General features: G+C 46.2%; 1 protein-coding gene across 2 annotated transcripts in view; it reads left to right on the forward strand.

The window, feature by feature from the left end:
* LOC126545357 (uncharacterized) overlaps window positions 1-14927 on the forward strand; it is a 111295-nt gene that overhangs the window by 76543 nt on the left and 19825 nt on the right. For both annotated transcript variants that reach the window (XM_072288557.1, XM_072288548.1), the window contains 2 exons: window positions 4205-4311; window positions 12572-12861. In XM_072288557.1, coding sequence (XP_072144658.1) covers window positions 4205-4311; window positions 12572-12861 — 397 coding nt within the window. The remainder of the gene's footprint in view (window positions 1-4204; window positions 4312-12571; window positions 12862-14927) is intronic.

Genomic DNA, 14927 nt, shown 5'->3' on the forward strand with positions numbered 1-14927 from the left:
CTTATCTGAGTCTTCTGATAGAATTCTAGCTTAACTGATTGCTTGGAGTCTCAGAATATACCTTGAATTACCTCACTCAACATTGAGCAACCTTATCCTAGCTGAAGCCAGGGAATCACCTGTTGAAGCGCTACGTGTTCAGGAAACTCTTGGACATTTCATCAGGTTAACAACGCAACACGATAGTCATCCATCCACGATAGTCATACAGACTGTTCTCCTTCATAGATCTGGACGAATATAGGACGGATATTGCGCTCTCATTATGCGTCCATCATTTCCCTGCAAAATTAATCACCTCGCCCGGACTTAAATTGCCAACTTGGCATTTGACCATACCTTCTGTACCTCTCACAATTCATAGGAATTGATAAAATATCAACAACGCATCCATTAGAAGCTAAATTTCTGACGCTCCTGCACATAAGCCGATTGCAAGACAGCAATACGTTCACGTTTACTGATGGCTTCACAACAGACAATAGCTCCAGGTCTGCCTTTTACGTCCCAACGCACAATGAACGTTGAAGTTACTGCTTGACAGACAAGACGTCATCTACTTCGGCAGAACTACTTGAGATTCTCCAGGAAAAAGAAAAAAAACCCATAGCTGATAACAAAATAAATAATAATTGGGTCATATATTCCTACTCAACAGCTGCACTGTAGTTATTGGCTCAGTGTTGTTGTTTTTATGCCGACTCTGGCTCGCTACCGTATGCGGTCGCAAAGACATTTACTATCGCTTCACATCCCGGCCATAGAGTTCACTTTCATTGGATTCCCAGTCATATCGGTATAACACGAAATGAGGTGGCCGACCGTCTGGTGGCTGATGCTCACTCCTTGAATTCAACGGCTCATCTGTAATTCGTTCAGTTTGACGCCAAAAGTGTTCTACGCAAGCTGTGTAGGACGTTGTCGGAAGATATGGTTCAGTAAACGTACTAATTAATTCAATACAGTGCAATTAGGTGTTAATCTAAAAAAAAAAATTGTGTGAAACAAATCTCTCCGTGGCCACAATTATAGGAGTACGAGTTCTTCTAATTTTCCTTGATAAAAAACTGTGTTTGGGCATTACAGGGTTGTTACGATTTCGTAACGTATTATCCGGGTGAACGAGAACTGCGCGCATGATTAGACTGCCCGCATTCGAGCGCGCGCGTTTGAATCAGCGTGGATCTGAGAGTGTGCTATAATGAACGATATACGTGCCAGACATATGTGCGTACGTCGTAACCTGTGCTTGCATTAAGAAGCTGCATATCTATCTCAACAGAGTTTGGACTCGAGTACGCGTCCCATTCGTTCCTAATAATTTGTTGTTTGTTTAATAACTGCATACCGACGGGAAGATATATATATCAAAACGTTTATTGAAAAAAAAGAAAAAAAGTGCAGAAAGCGAGTGGGTGGAGCCCCTAGTCCAGGGCCCCACTGGCTTGAGCGGTTCGCCGTGCCTGGTCGAGGAGCGCTAGTTGCATCTCCCGATCCTCGCTGGCGAGCCAAGTCTCCCACTGCTCCCTTCCGGAAAGTTTGCCGGTTATTATTGGTGTATTAATTTTGGGTGGCCTGCGACCAATATGTACCCGCGTTAAGTAAGAGTTCATGTACACTGTACAATAAAAGCGACACTTATAACACACGAATGTCATTTTTCAAGTGGCCCAGGCAACGAACATTCAGTTCACAAAGAGTTCATGCTTATCTACAATTCAAAGCATATTAATAAGATTGCTGGCTGCCAGGAAGTGCCGGACACATCTCTGTTTGATAGGTCATGACCAAGTACCAAGTACTTTCGTAATGGAAAATTCACGTCTGTCCAAACAGCTTATCTCAGAAATGGTCACGTTGTCGGTCATACTTTGGACAATATATGAGCAAGCGCTCCGTAGAGGCGTCTGGAGTGTCACAGTTGGTGCAGCTGGAGATTGTCTTCCTTTTTATTCGGTGCAAAAAACGAGGTGTGTAGGCCACGTCCAGCCGTAAACTGCGGAGAAGGGTATCCAATGTACGCCAGTTTTTATGTCCTCAGAAAACCGTAGAGTAGGGTCGACTCGATACAGCAATGATGTCTTGGGACGGGGGGGTGGGGGGGGGGTGGGGGGGGGGGGGGACAGGGAGCTACGCGTTTCGAGTGTCTGTTTTCAGTTCATCTTAAGAACAGCGCTAAACACCCAAGGACAGGAAAGACGACAGGACGGGCGCTGAGAGAAGGCGACAGCGCCCGTCTTGTCGTCTTCTTTCCTGTCCATAGGTTTTTTGCGCTGTTGTTAAGACGAAGCTTAACCAAATTGCCCAAACGTCTGTTCTCCTGTCTGTTTTCAATCGCTGAGCACTGTATACATTTTTTTTTTTGTATCAAAGTAGACGTACGCAGAAGCCGCAGGTGACGAACATTTCTCATTACGTCCCGGAGTTGTTCGAGCGTGCGAAGTCAGGAGATGACAATAATTAAAGTGTGTGACAGTTCCGTTGCACTTAATTGTTTGGCAGGTTGGCGGTGGAAGGCATTAAACGGACCGCGATACACACCGGATAGACAGTGCAGTGCACGAGGCTCGAGGTGAAAGAATTGCAAAAAAAAAAAATTTAAATAAATAAATAAAAGCTAGCGATGAGTGGTTAGGAAAAAAATGTTTTTTTTTTTTTTTTTTTTTCTCGGAGTGCAGAATCAGCCAGCAAGTGTCGCCGGCTTGAATCCAGCTCATTGGCAGATCTTTTTTCTTTTTTTGACACTGCTTCAGCGATTCAAACGCGTGCACGCGGAGTTGGTTGCGAATGTTTGCGCGTAAGCTGGCGAAGGTGTACGTACGCGCAAGAATGCCGCTGCTTTACCAAAATAGATGAAGTAAAGGAAGATACCGCCCAATGAGGGCAACCCCGTAAACGCGCCCCCTGGCCGTGGCTGCGTGTCAGATGAAAGATGTCATGCCTGGTATGTAGCCGCTTCTGTTACGCCTTCGGGAAATTAGGTAACACGTAGTAGCTGAAATATCGCCGACTATTGTTGCTTAGCGTGTTTATTTCCTGAGCTATCTGTGGCAGATGTTTTGGTGAAGAGCTCAAGATAAATTACTTAACGAGCGCTTTTGCATTCCGCCCCCATCGGAATCTTGCCGGCAGTCGAATCGACGATCTCCGTCCTCAGCAGAAGAACGGCGTAGCCGCTGGGAGCCAGGAAAAAAAAAAGAAATGGTCTTTAGAGAATGGTATGAAGGCGAGGCTCACAAAGTTCGTTTGGCATTATTTTTCAGCCACAGAACTCGTCTCTCGTCTTTGGCGATGCTCCTCTCGTGTCTGCAAGTGATGCGATGTGTTGGGAGAGATAAATCGAATTCCCATTTTCTTCTCTCTCTCTTTTCTCTATCTAATGCAATTTGCGTATTTCTGGGTTCTCTGTGCATTAACGATCTGTCTTTGCTATAATTACCACTCTTGCATTTTAATGCGTTTAGAAGCCGATGAATTGCACTCCTGCTTTAATATCTCCGAGTTTCTTTAACCCCCTCCCACATTCCCGCGCTCGCTCCGCGAGGCCTGTGAGGTACTGTAAATAAGAGCGTGTGGGCGAGGTGTGCCTTTCCGGAGACAGCTGCTACCCCCCATGTATCTATCTATCTATCTATCTATCTATCTATCTATCTATCTATCTATCTATCTATCTATCTATCTATCTATCTATCTATCTATCTATCTATCTATCTATCTATCTATCTATCTATCTATCTATCTATCTATCTATCTATCTATCTACCTACCTACCTATCTATCTATCTATCTATCTATCTATCGCGCGCGCGCTCTCTCTTCCTTCTTTTTTTTTCTGTGCTGTGTTTTCAGGCAGATAATACTAGAAGAGTCTATGTGCAGTGGCGTAGCTAGGTCCTCTGGCACCCGGGGCCCATAGGTGTTCTGTCAACCCCCCCCCCCCCCCCCCCGGGTGTAGTCGAGGAACGCGAGGATATCAACAAGTTCCGGGTGTCTTCAGACGTATATGACACCCCCCCCCCCCGCTGGCCTCTTGCACCCGGGGCCCACGGCCCCCCGGCCCCCCCTGTTGCTACGCTACTGTCTATGTGTCAGAAAATGAGAGGCGCTCCGCGATCACCTGTGGGGCGAAAGTGCGGTGTCTTTCGGGCCGCCCTTTTCGTATTATATACACATATGCTGTTCCTCTTTTTTTTTTTTTCCACAGAAAAGCCGAGGATAGGAGTCATGTCGACAGGCGGCAGCTCCCTAGGGTTTGTCTTCAGCGACTACAACGCTGCCTTGAGGCAGTTCCGGGAAGCCATCATTGATCAGGTACCGCTCTTCTGCACGAGCACGTGAACATTGCACCGTGTCGCGCTCTTGGTGAACAGTCCCATATGTATGGAAGATCCTGTATGTATATTCAGCTTATTCAGTGAAGTGCACGTATGTTTAGCGGAAGGGGTATAATATTTTTTTTAATGTGATTAGCATTATTTGCCTACTTCAACCGTTTTGCCTACTTCAACCGTTTTGAGATTTGTCTGTCTCTCTGTCTGTCCATGCAGGAAGGAAAAAGTTAGGAGAGAGGATTACGTCGCGCAGCCAGTCTTGGTAATCGAACGCTCCGTGACGCCAGTCCCTTTGCTCAGTCTCGGCCCAACACGTGACCTCTTGCGTCGAGATCACAGAGCAGGAACCGAGATTTGCCGACGTGGAGGAACTTTTTCCTTCCTCCATGAGAATGGGTATCGAAAAAAATCAAACGGGAGTACTAAAACCTACCGCCCGCTCTGCCGTATCCTCCGTGCTCTGGCGTTTTCACTACGTGTTGGGACGAAAAACTTGGCTTCAGTCGCGTTGCGCGTTGCTCCGTCCTAACCTTTTCCTTCCTCCGTCCGTCCGTCCGTCCGTCCGTCCGTCCGTCCGTCCGTCCGTCCGTCTGTCTGTCTGTCTGTCTGTCTGTCTGTCTGTCTGTCTGTCTGTCTGTCTGTCCCTCTGTCCGTCCGTCCGTCCGTCCGTCCGTCTGTCTGTCTGTCTGTCTGTCTGTCTGTCTGTCTGTCTTCGACCCAGGGACCCAAGCGGTCTATGCCTGCTTAGACCACTACGTCTATCGTGCTCCTGGTCGTCATGCCGTCGTGGTCGTTGCATCATCGTCATACAGTCGTCATGCATTCGTTGTCACACCGCCGTCGGGGTGCCGTCGTGATCATTAAATCGTCGTCATTCCAGCTTCGCGATCTGACTCTCCTCGTGCCGTCGTCGTCGCGCCTTCTACTCTGACCCAGTGGTCCAAGTTGTCGAATAGCTTGGGTTATGTGTTCGGGGTTGTGATGCCGTCGTGGTCCCACTGTCGTCTTGCCGTGGTCGTCACGCGAACGTCATGACATAGTAGTCGTCATACCATGGTCATCACCTCTGTAACATCATACCATTGTCATCATTTGGTCGTCATACCGCCTCCGTCTTTCCATCGACGTCAATCTTTCTTCGTCATTCTATTGTAACCATAGTGTCATTGGTAAAAAAAAGTGCTTTTCTTCGGGAATTAACTTTAGTTTCAAGTTAACGCTTGACGTTTGAAGTTAACTTTATGGTTGAAGTTAACTTTAGCTTGAAATTAGATTGAAGGTGTCGTTTACTCTTCTGTCTTTGCCTTCCTTGTGCTATTTAGGCAACGTGCATTGATGAAAACTTGACCAAGTTTCAGTTATTATGAGCTTAATTATCTGTTTCATATGGTTGTCATTAGCAAAAATCGTACATCATTCTCCTCGTTAGCGCTCCGTCGTTCTTCCTGAACTGTCATTTCGCGGCGTTACAGTCGATTACAAGGGCCCCATTCTGACCGAGCAACCCCCCCCCCCCCCCCCTCGCAGTTCTGCATAATCCAACAAATTTTGCAAGAAGCCTGCACGGCCGCAGGCGCGATTTCCACAGTGAGCGGCTCGCCGCGCCAGTTCGGCTGTAATGAACGGAGCAAGTTGCGGTGAAACAGCGTCGTGAGGACGCGTAAAGCGAGACGTGCAGAGGATGGCGTAGTGGCTTGCACACCCGAAAGCTGTCGAAATAGCCCGTTCGAAGCACCGAGGGGAGCTGAGCGTGATATTCGGAGTTGTTTCAAAGTGCAAGGTCATTTGGATTGTGCGCCCATCGTTTCCGGCCGCCTGCACCCGGCTGTGTAGGAGACTGCAAACAGCCGGGTGCCGATAAGTTAAGGCGGTCGATAAGCTAAAGTGACCGATAGCTTAAAGCGTAGGATGGGGTTAATTTTTGCGACAATGAGCATCGCGCTGCGGTGGACTATACATGCGGTGCGGTGAGTGCGTGTGCCCGACTTCCGCTCGCGAGAAAGGCGTCGCGCCAAGACAGCTTCATCGTGCATTGTCCGTAACCGGGTTTAGCTGCTGCACGAGCAGGGAAAGAAAGACGACCGCCGCGTGATTGAGTGGGTCCCCTTCAGTCTTCGGGCCGCGGCTTGTTTCGTTCTCGCTGACGGTCGCTTACAATACGCGGTGTAACTCCGTTTCCTGGCTCTAACGGATCGCGCGTGCACGCCGAACAAGTTGGTCTGGAGAGTCCAGATCTCGTTTGCATGCATGGATCTTCCCGTCTGAGGGCTGTGTGCTAAAAGGGATAAGCTGCGTGGTTTCTTCCTCTACAGTGCCTTCTTTCTCACCTAAATAAACATAATCTTTATCAAACAGCGAGAAGAACGAGGGGAACCGATGTACTCGGGTTGTTAGAACCACTAGAAGTCAACAGACAGTCAACTCAATGAAAGTATAGGCGAAGTTAACTGCCTCTTTTAACTTGAATGTAAGAATAATAAAGAAAAGGGAAATAAAAGTGGATGAAAAGGCAATTCATCTCACCTTTATGACTGCCCCAAGACACCGCATACCTGAGAAGAAGAAAGGGAAAATTGCCCCACCTCCCGCGATGTCTGAACGCGAAGTCGCGGGTTCGACTCCCGACTGCTGCGGCTGCATTCCGAGAAGACAGAATGAAAAAAAAAACGTTAATGTACGGAGCAAGGGTGCAAGTTAGCGAACACTTACCCATACCTGCCAGCTATTTTTCAATTTTATCGTAAAATGCCTCATTTTTATTTCTTGTTTACGATTGTCATATTTGCGGAAATTATTTTACGATTTTTTAAATTTATGGCGATGCTAGGACAATGCCTATTTTTTTTTAAATACAAGAAAATCACTCGCTGGCCGATCTTTCCATAGCCTGAGTTTTCAGATACATCGATGATACGACGTATACCCGCACAGCAGCGTCGCCAGCTGATAGAACCAATGTATAACGGCAGCCGAAATTTCAACCGTGAATATTTCGTGAATAAACTCTATCAATGTCTGTGGCACAGATTCTTCTTGCTGCGACTATAGAGCAGAAGGAGTGCCTCTTCACAGCGTCCCTATACATAACAAAGCCTTCGAACCTTTACTAAACAGTAAATGCCTTCAGCAGTAAAACACTGTTTAGTACTTCTAACCTTTTCCTTTTTTCTTTCTTTCTTTTTTTCGGCAGTAGCTTTTCTTTCTCATTCTAAGGCCCGCAGGTTAGTGTACCGCAGGTAGTCAAAATGTTCATCTGGAGCCTTCCGCTACACGGCGCGTCTCTCATATTCCATGTGTTGCTTTATAACGTAAAAATCAATCAATCTATCTATCTATCAAACGTTACCCCGACTTGTCGCTTTCAGTACACGAAGCAGTGACAGTAGCAAATGTATACATAAAGTTCGCGCAATTTTGGCGCATCACTGTTTCTTTTTTTTTATTGAAGTGAATGTTAGGAGAGGTTGGCGCCTTTATGTGGTGGCACCGGCTACTCCTTGTCACTTGGCAGACGAAACAAATTTGCGCAAAAAGGGAGAATAGCGACACTAAATATAGCACTCAGTAGAACACCGGATCAATAAAAAATATACAGTCCAACAGTACATGAGTCGCAAAGTTCTGTGCATTAGTTCAGTCCACGTACGCATATATAAAGTCCCATGTTTTGAACAGCCATAACACACAACAACACTTGTAATACACTCCAAGTACAGGACAGAATTATACATATTGCGTAAAAGTTGCGATCACCACATAAACCAACTATGAACCACGAACAACGTTTATGTAACTCATTTAGCGTATTCGGATCATCCAATACTTAATATTTTCCCAAAATGTTGGTGTCCTCTAAAAACGTTTTCAGAGCAAGAAGCGCTCTTTTTTGAAGGCCCGCAGTTGGCCATGGGCCAAGTATCTTTTTTTAGAGTGAATGGTCTTCTGTCTAATATAAACAAATTAGCTTGCAGTACCGTTCTTTGTGTATCGTATTTCGAGCACTCGAGAAGAAGATGATGCACATCTTCGTCTGGATGGCCACAAGAACACTGCGGACTAGAGACACGTTTTATTCTGTACAAGAAGTGTTTCGTAAATGCAGTAGCAAGACGCAGCCGGTGTACCAAAGTTTCAAATTTTCTGTTCTCTCTTAGAGTTTCCGGCATTGATAAGTTTATACATGGGTCTATAGAGTATAACTTCGAGTTTTTAGTTTGCTGGTCAAACTAGGTAGTTTTGCTGAGACGGCAAGAAATCTGTCTCAGGATCAGACGGACTTCACTACGCAATAGGGGAAGATTGGTTGTCTCTGCGTTATTGTGCGCTCGATTCGCAGCTGCGTCCGCTGCAGTATTACCAGGAATATTGCAGTGCCCAGGAATCCACTGAAATGCAATTACGTGGTTCATTGCGCTTGCTTTTGTAAGTTCTTTGAGCGTCTCATACAAGATCGAAGTGTTCAAAGAATTTTTCTTATTGCTCTGTAGTAATGTGAGAGCGGCTTGCGAATCTCTAAAGATAACCCATTTTTGCGAATCTTTTTCTAATGTTATAAAACGCAAAGCACACAGGATTGCAAATAGTTCTGCCATGGTGGAATATGTCTCCTGGGATAATTTAAATGTTTGCTCTAGCGCTAAATGTGGAATGACGAATGCTGAAGTCGAGGAATTTTTATGACACGAACCATCTGTATAAACGTGGATGTACTAGGGGTATAATGAGTAAATTTGGAAGAGTGCCAGTTGCTGTGCGGCTACTATGAACATGTCTCTCTTAGATATAATCCCGTCAACAGATAACTCTATTTTAGGGTATGTTAACATCCAGGGAGGGTCACTAACATCCACTTTGCATAATTCAAATCTTGGTAATAATGCTTTATGTTCTCGAACAACATCGTGAATTTTGCTTTTGTTTCTTTCGGTGAGCGCGAGGTTTAATGGATGCTTCTCGTGTTGGGTTAAGATGCGACAAATATGTCGGCATGTTTCAACCGTTCGTATGACTGGAAATGGGGGGGTGACGAGCTTCAGCAATTACTAAAGAACTCGAGGTAGCCTGCGGAACCCCAAGACACACTCGCAGCCCCCTTGCTAGTAAACGTTGAAGACGTTCCTCAGAAGTTTGCGATAAACCATAGAGAATAGGTGCCGAGTAAGCAATCTTTTGTTTTATGAGTGCGTTATGAACTTGTAGTAGCGAAGAGACTGATCCCCCCCACGTTGTGCCTGCGAGTACGTTTATTACTGCATTGGTCTGTTTTTCAATTGCGCGGATGTGTGAAGCCCATGTAAGTTGGCGGTCAAGAATAACTCCAAGAAATTTATGCTCTTTCACAAACATCAAAGTTTGCTCGTTAAGCCTAAGTTGGAAATTAATCAACTGTCGTCTAGTGAAAGGAAGTACGGCTGTCTTTGCGTATGAAAGACTCATGCCTCTTTCCTTTAAAAAGGTGTCGATACTATCAAGACCCTTTTGCAGCGTTGTTTGAATGTCTTGTATATTAGAACCAGAGGCCCATATGCAGATGTCATCTGCGTACAGAGAATACCGTAGGCCAGACGGGAGATATTGTGGCAAGGCTGCCGTGACACAGTTGAATAAAAACGGACTGAGAACACTGCTCTGCGGAACGCCCTGCGTGATGCTGTGATAATTACTTTCTCCTTCAATTGTTTCCATAAATATTTTTCTATCTTTCAAGAAATTCGATACCCATCGCAGCGTTCGACCGTGTAGGCCAAGCTCTAACATACCAGCAAGGACGTGTATGTGACTTACAGTGTCGAATGCTCTTTGATTGTCTAAGAATACTGCTACTGTCACATTTCCGCAGCTTCGTTCATGTTCGACGTATGTGGCAATATCTAATACTGCATACATTGTACAACGATTTTGTCGAAATTAAACCGGTCATGTGGTTGGAAAACACATTTTTGTGTTCACAACACCATTGCAGTCGACTGTCTATCATCTTCTCCATTAGTTTGGAAAAACAGCTTGTGAGACTGACGGGTCGGTAGGAGTCAAGACAAAGTGGAGTCTTTCCTGGTTTTAGCGCTGGAATTACCCGAGCTAATTTCCATGAATCCGGTAGTCTCTCTTATCCACATATCATTAAATAACTCCAAAAGAGTCATTCTTCCTACTGGACCTAGGTTCTTTAACATCACATACGTAACACCATCTGGGCCTGCGGTTGTCTTTGTACGGCATGACGAAAGAGCACTTTTCAATTCATTTAATCTAAACTCACAATCAAGTTGTGCATGTTGTGACATAAAGCACGCACGAACCTTCTGTTCTGATAGTGTTGTCGAACTTTCAAGTTGTAGGCAAGTAAACGGAATTCCTGGTCTGGATATACGTTGACAAAATTCGTCAGCAACATATGTTTCCGGAGTGCTTCGAGCTACGGCAAGGGCTCGAAAGGGATGGCTCTGGGTAACTGGACCACTAAATGATCGGACAACGGACCATATTCTGGGAACTGGAGTAAACGGAGACAACGACGCGCAGTATTCTCGCCATTTTCTTGTACCTAATTTTTGTAAGCGTCTGCGCGAAGTTGACTGAACTTTCTGTGCCATCTTGTAGTCGTCCAGCTTTCCACTGCGGCGGTAAGCCTGTTCTGCGCGCCTTCTAATTGCTCTTAGGCATTCATATTCGCCGTCGACTGCAGCGTATTCATTTGGAACAATGACTTGCTTTGTGCAGATCTTGGAAGACTCACACAATATATTTGCAAAACTTTGAAAGTTCGGATTTTCGCCCAATGAATTACTTAAATGTTACTTAAATGCATCACTGTTTCACTGGCGCAGCTTCTCCGACATCTATAGCGCAGTCGCGGTTGCATTCTGTCTGTTGTCCTCAGCAAGCTTTATAAGTAGGGTCTGCTTACGAGATGTCAGTGCTTCGTGCTTTTTTCTGCTGCTGTCTGTCATCTTTAAAAATATTGCCGAGTTTTGTACCAAGGGTGCAATTGAGTCTAAATACATGGACTTAAGCTAAATATCAAATATGGAAACACGTAAGGAAGACAGCTGCTTTCCTCGCAATCATTTATCAGATAAACTGCGGCTCTGCCCGGCATATAGCGTGTACTGCACTGTGGCCGTATTGATAATATGGTTGATTTCTTATACTTGGTGGGCGAAATGCATTTTCTGTTTTACTCTAATACAAGCTTATGTCGCGCGACTCGAGCTGATGTGCCAATTACTGCATAATTTGCTGCCTAACTGAATAAGCAACCTTGTGCCGAATTCACAAAAGTTTTCGTTCGTAAGTGCTGTTTGCCATTGGCCAGCTGCTTTGAGTAGTAATATTTTCGACATTATGATTGGACATTTGCGCTTATGAACGTTCTGGCGTTTTTTTCTTGTGTGTGTGTGTGTGTGTGTGTGTGTGTGTGTGTGTGTGTGTGTGTGTGTGTGTGTGTGTGTGTGTGTGTGTGTGTGTGTGTGTGTGTGTGTGCGTGCGTGCGTGCGCGCGCTTTCACCTAAATCGTATCACTGTAAACCCTGCAGTGTCCCTATGCAACTATCGCTGTGGAAAACCACTGAAGCTTTCATAATGCAAACGCGGAACTGCGTGTCTGCATGTAGCTCTGCGCTGTAGCAGACATGATGTATTGGGGGAATCCTAGCTGCTAAAATCGGAAACTGGCGGCGTTTCATTTGCCTGCACCGTTGGTGTGGCAATACCACGCGTTTTCGTGTTGACAGATCATTCCCAAAACCCTTGAACTTGGGCGTTGCTGGTCTAATTCTTCGTGGAGTTTGTTGCAATCTGCAGACAACAGTGCGCAACAAATATATCGATATGTGTGCATAATTTCATAGTTAGCCGTGGGTTTACCGACTCCAAATGGAAGCCCGGTCAAGCAGAGGAAGATTACGCGTGTCAGAGAACACTTAGGCGTGAATATGACGTTGCGTAGGCCGTATATAGCTTCTACCGAAAGCAGCAGTGCAAGCAGTTAGCGAAAATCAGGCTTGCACAACCTCGCCGCATTCGAGCCGTTACAGAGAATCCCCGCGATATTTTGCTGTCGGCACCACAAAACGCAACCGCTGCAGCGGCTCCTACATCATGTAATCTTTTGGAAAACTGGGCCCTTTGTGAATGCAAGATTTGCCGGCGCTGGCAGCTGGTTGTCTTCAGAATCAGCGAATCGTTATAGAACAAAGTGAACCGACCAGAGGGCACTTGTCTCGTGCTGACTGACGCAGTTGCACGAACCCAAGAGGGCCGGGCGGCCAGAGTTCCGGTTTGTGGAGGACAACGGCTGGCCGGTGACCACGCGCCAGGAGACGTCGCTGACGGTGCTGGACGTTATGAGCAACCGGAGCCTGTTCATTCAGATGGGCGCACAGCCCACGGGTGACGTGGCACCCAACAGCATCATGGCGCCTCCGCTGAGCAACGCCCTGGTGGCGCAACGCTCGTCTCAGGCTCCCATGGCAGCGCTTCCCGCCGAGGAGTGGGATGGCAAGCGCAAGAAGTCCGTGCGCTTCGGCAGGTCAGTTACGTTGTCTAGCATGGCTGACTTGTCCACATGGCATTGAGCGCAAGTCTACTCGGGCGATGTGTTGTGCATTGAAAATTAGCGTAACTATAATTCAAAGGCCACTGAACTGGAGCGATAGGTCGTCGCTCCCGTGAAGAGAGAGCTGCTCTACCTTTTTCTTTAAGCTCAGGGTGCTTCTCCAGCTTTATACTGGCTCAGGCGCAGTCTTTGCCAAATGAGCGCAGGTGACTGCGTGCGTGACCGCCGCGCCGTGCTGTGGGGCTTCGCGGCTATATGCTCGAAGACCAAGATAACCTCTGATCTCCTCCTAAACTGCCGGCGTAGCCCCTCCATACAGTTACGGTCACACGCGCCGGCACTCGCGTACACTTTCGACAAAGGCTGTACTTGAAGTTGTGGCTGAGACCAATCGATGCGAACGTTGATGTATTAGAGCTGGGCCACGCGAGATGAAGACGTGGACAGCTTTTTACAAATTTCGTTTGTGCTGTATTGTATGTCATAGTAAAGCCAGCCAGATAAAAAAGAAAAAAAAAAGTGGGGTCTTGCCGGCAAGCGGTAGGTCAGATGTCGACGTGTGGCGTCGTGCAAGGATGATCCTACATCTTTAGTGGTAGTAGTCCGTTTGAACTGCTGAAATACTTGCGAGCATGAGTGCCTTCGAATGAAAGTGTTGCATGTGAAAATAAGGGACACTGCCTCAGCCATTGACGCCTTCCTTCTCTTTCCGTGTGTCGCGTGTCTTTCGATCAGGTTTTCTTCCGGCTGGTTTGGTCGGTTCTCAGTGAGGTAAGGCGACGTTACTGTGTGGCGCGCATGCGTGCACGGTCGTTTCGTCCTTTTGGAATGGCGTGGCCCTATTACAGTCCTCCACAACCGCAACATCGCGCAAGGTTATATGCACTCCAAGAACAGAGGAACTGCTAGCTAACGGTAACTGCTTTTTCCCGTATATAGCGCTAACACAACCCGATGGAGTGCGTTTACTCTTTGTTCCACGTATGTGTAGTCACGAGAAATTTCCCGTCGACTCTAGTTCCCAAGGAGAGTGAACGCATTCAATGGGGTGTGTGAGAACTATCGAAAATGGGCGTATACATACGGGGAAATGAGTTGCTATTGCCTCCTTTGTTCTTGGAGTAGCCTTTTTTTTTTTTTGCTTCAAAGCGGCGTTCTCGGCGTGGCGGATGTATGAAGTGTCATGTCAGACACCTGCGGATTGCAGATGCAAATTGATTAACACGTGTGGTTCGTTAACGTGCTAACAATTGCATTTTATCCCTGTGAGCTCTTTGATGTGTACAGTTGCATGATTATGGCTCACTTTTGCGTTTTGCAGTAACACACCTGGTGCATTAGCAGACCTCGACTAACTGTCACACGCACACAGTTGGCAACCCGCGTACAGAGACAAAGCTTACTTTATCTCAAAACTATCCGCTTCTCGTCATCGACAGAAACGCGTTACAGTCAATGCACAAACACGCACAAAAATTATGATAGCAACTGGAAGTAATTAACCAGCGATTCTGGGCGATGTTGCTATTATATGCACCATGGTTCGCTGATCTACAGCAATCAAATAATACCATGGGCTCAACAGAGCACGGTTTTCAATATTACCTTATATGAGGTGATATATTTTATATTTACCTTATATAAGGAAAATTTTTGTTACCTAAGAAGTCGATATAAGAAGCGACAAGAACAGACATGAAAGGTGCATGTTTAAGCAGTATACTGACAAAAATTCCCAAGATGAATGCAGTAAAGATAAAAAGTTATCGAAGTTCCATAGGAAAAATTGTTAGTCTGGACGGGCATTAGTAAATGAGCGAAACGCAAATAGGAACTTATATATTGATTCGGTCGCTTGAGATGACATGTTTTAAACTAATTCCTGCTTCAAGTTGTCTTATCCCAAGACGTGCCGCTAAATACAACGGCTTTCCAACTAGTCCTGTATACCCAAGACATGGAGGTTGCCCGGTACAATACACGACATGGAGTGTTTCACGGCACATGTTAGGGCCAAGTATCGGGAAGCTAGCATTAAA

The sequence above is a fragment of the Dermacentor andersoni genome, chromosome 1 (genome assembly GCF_023375885.2).
Source record: "Dermacentor andersoni chromosome 1, qqDerAnde1_hic_scaffold, whole genome shotgun sequence".
Lineage (NCBI taxonomy): Eukaryota > Metazoa > Arthropoda > Arachnida > Ixodida > Ixodidae > Dermacentor > Dermacentor andersoni.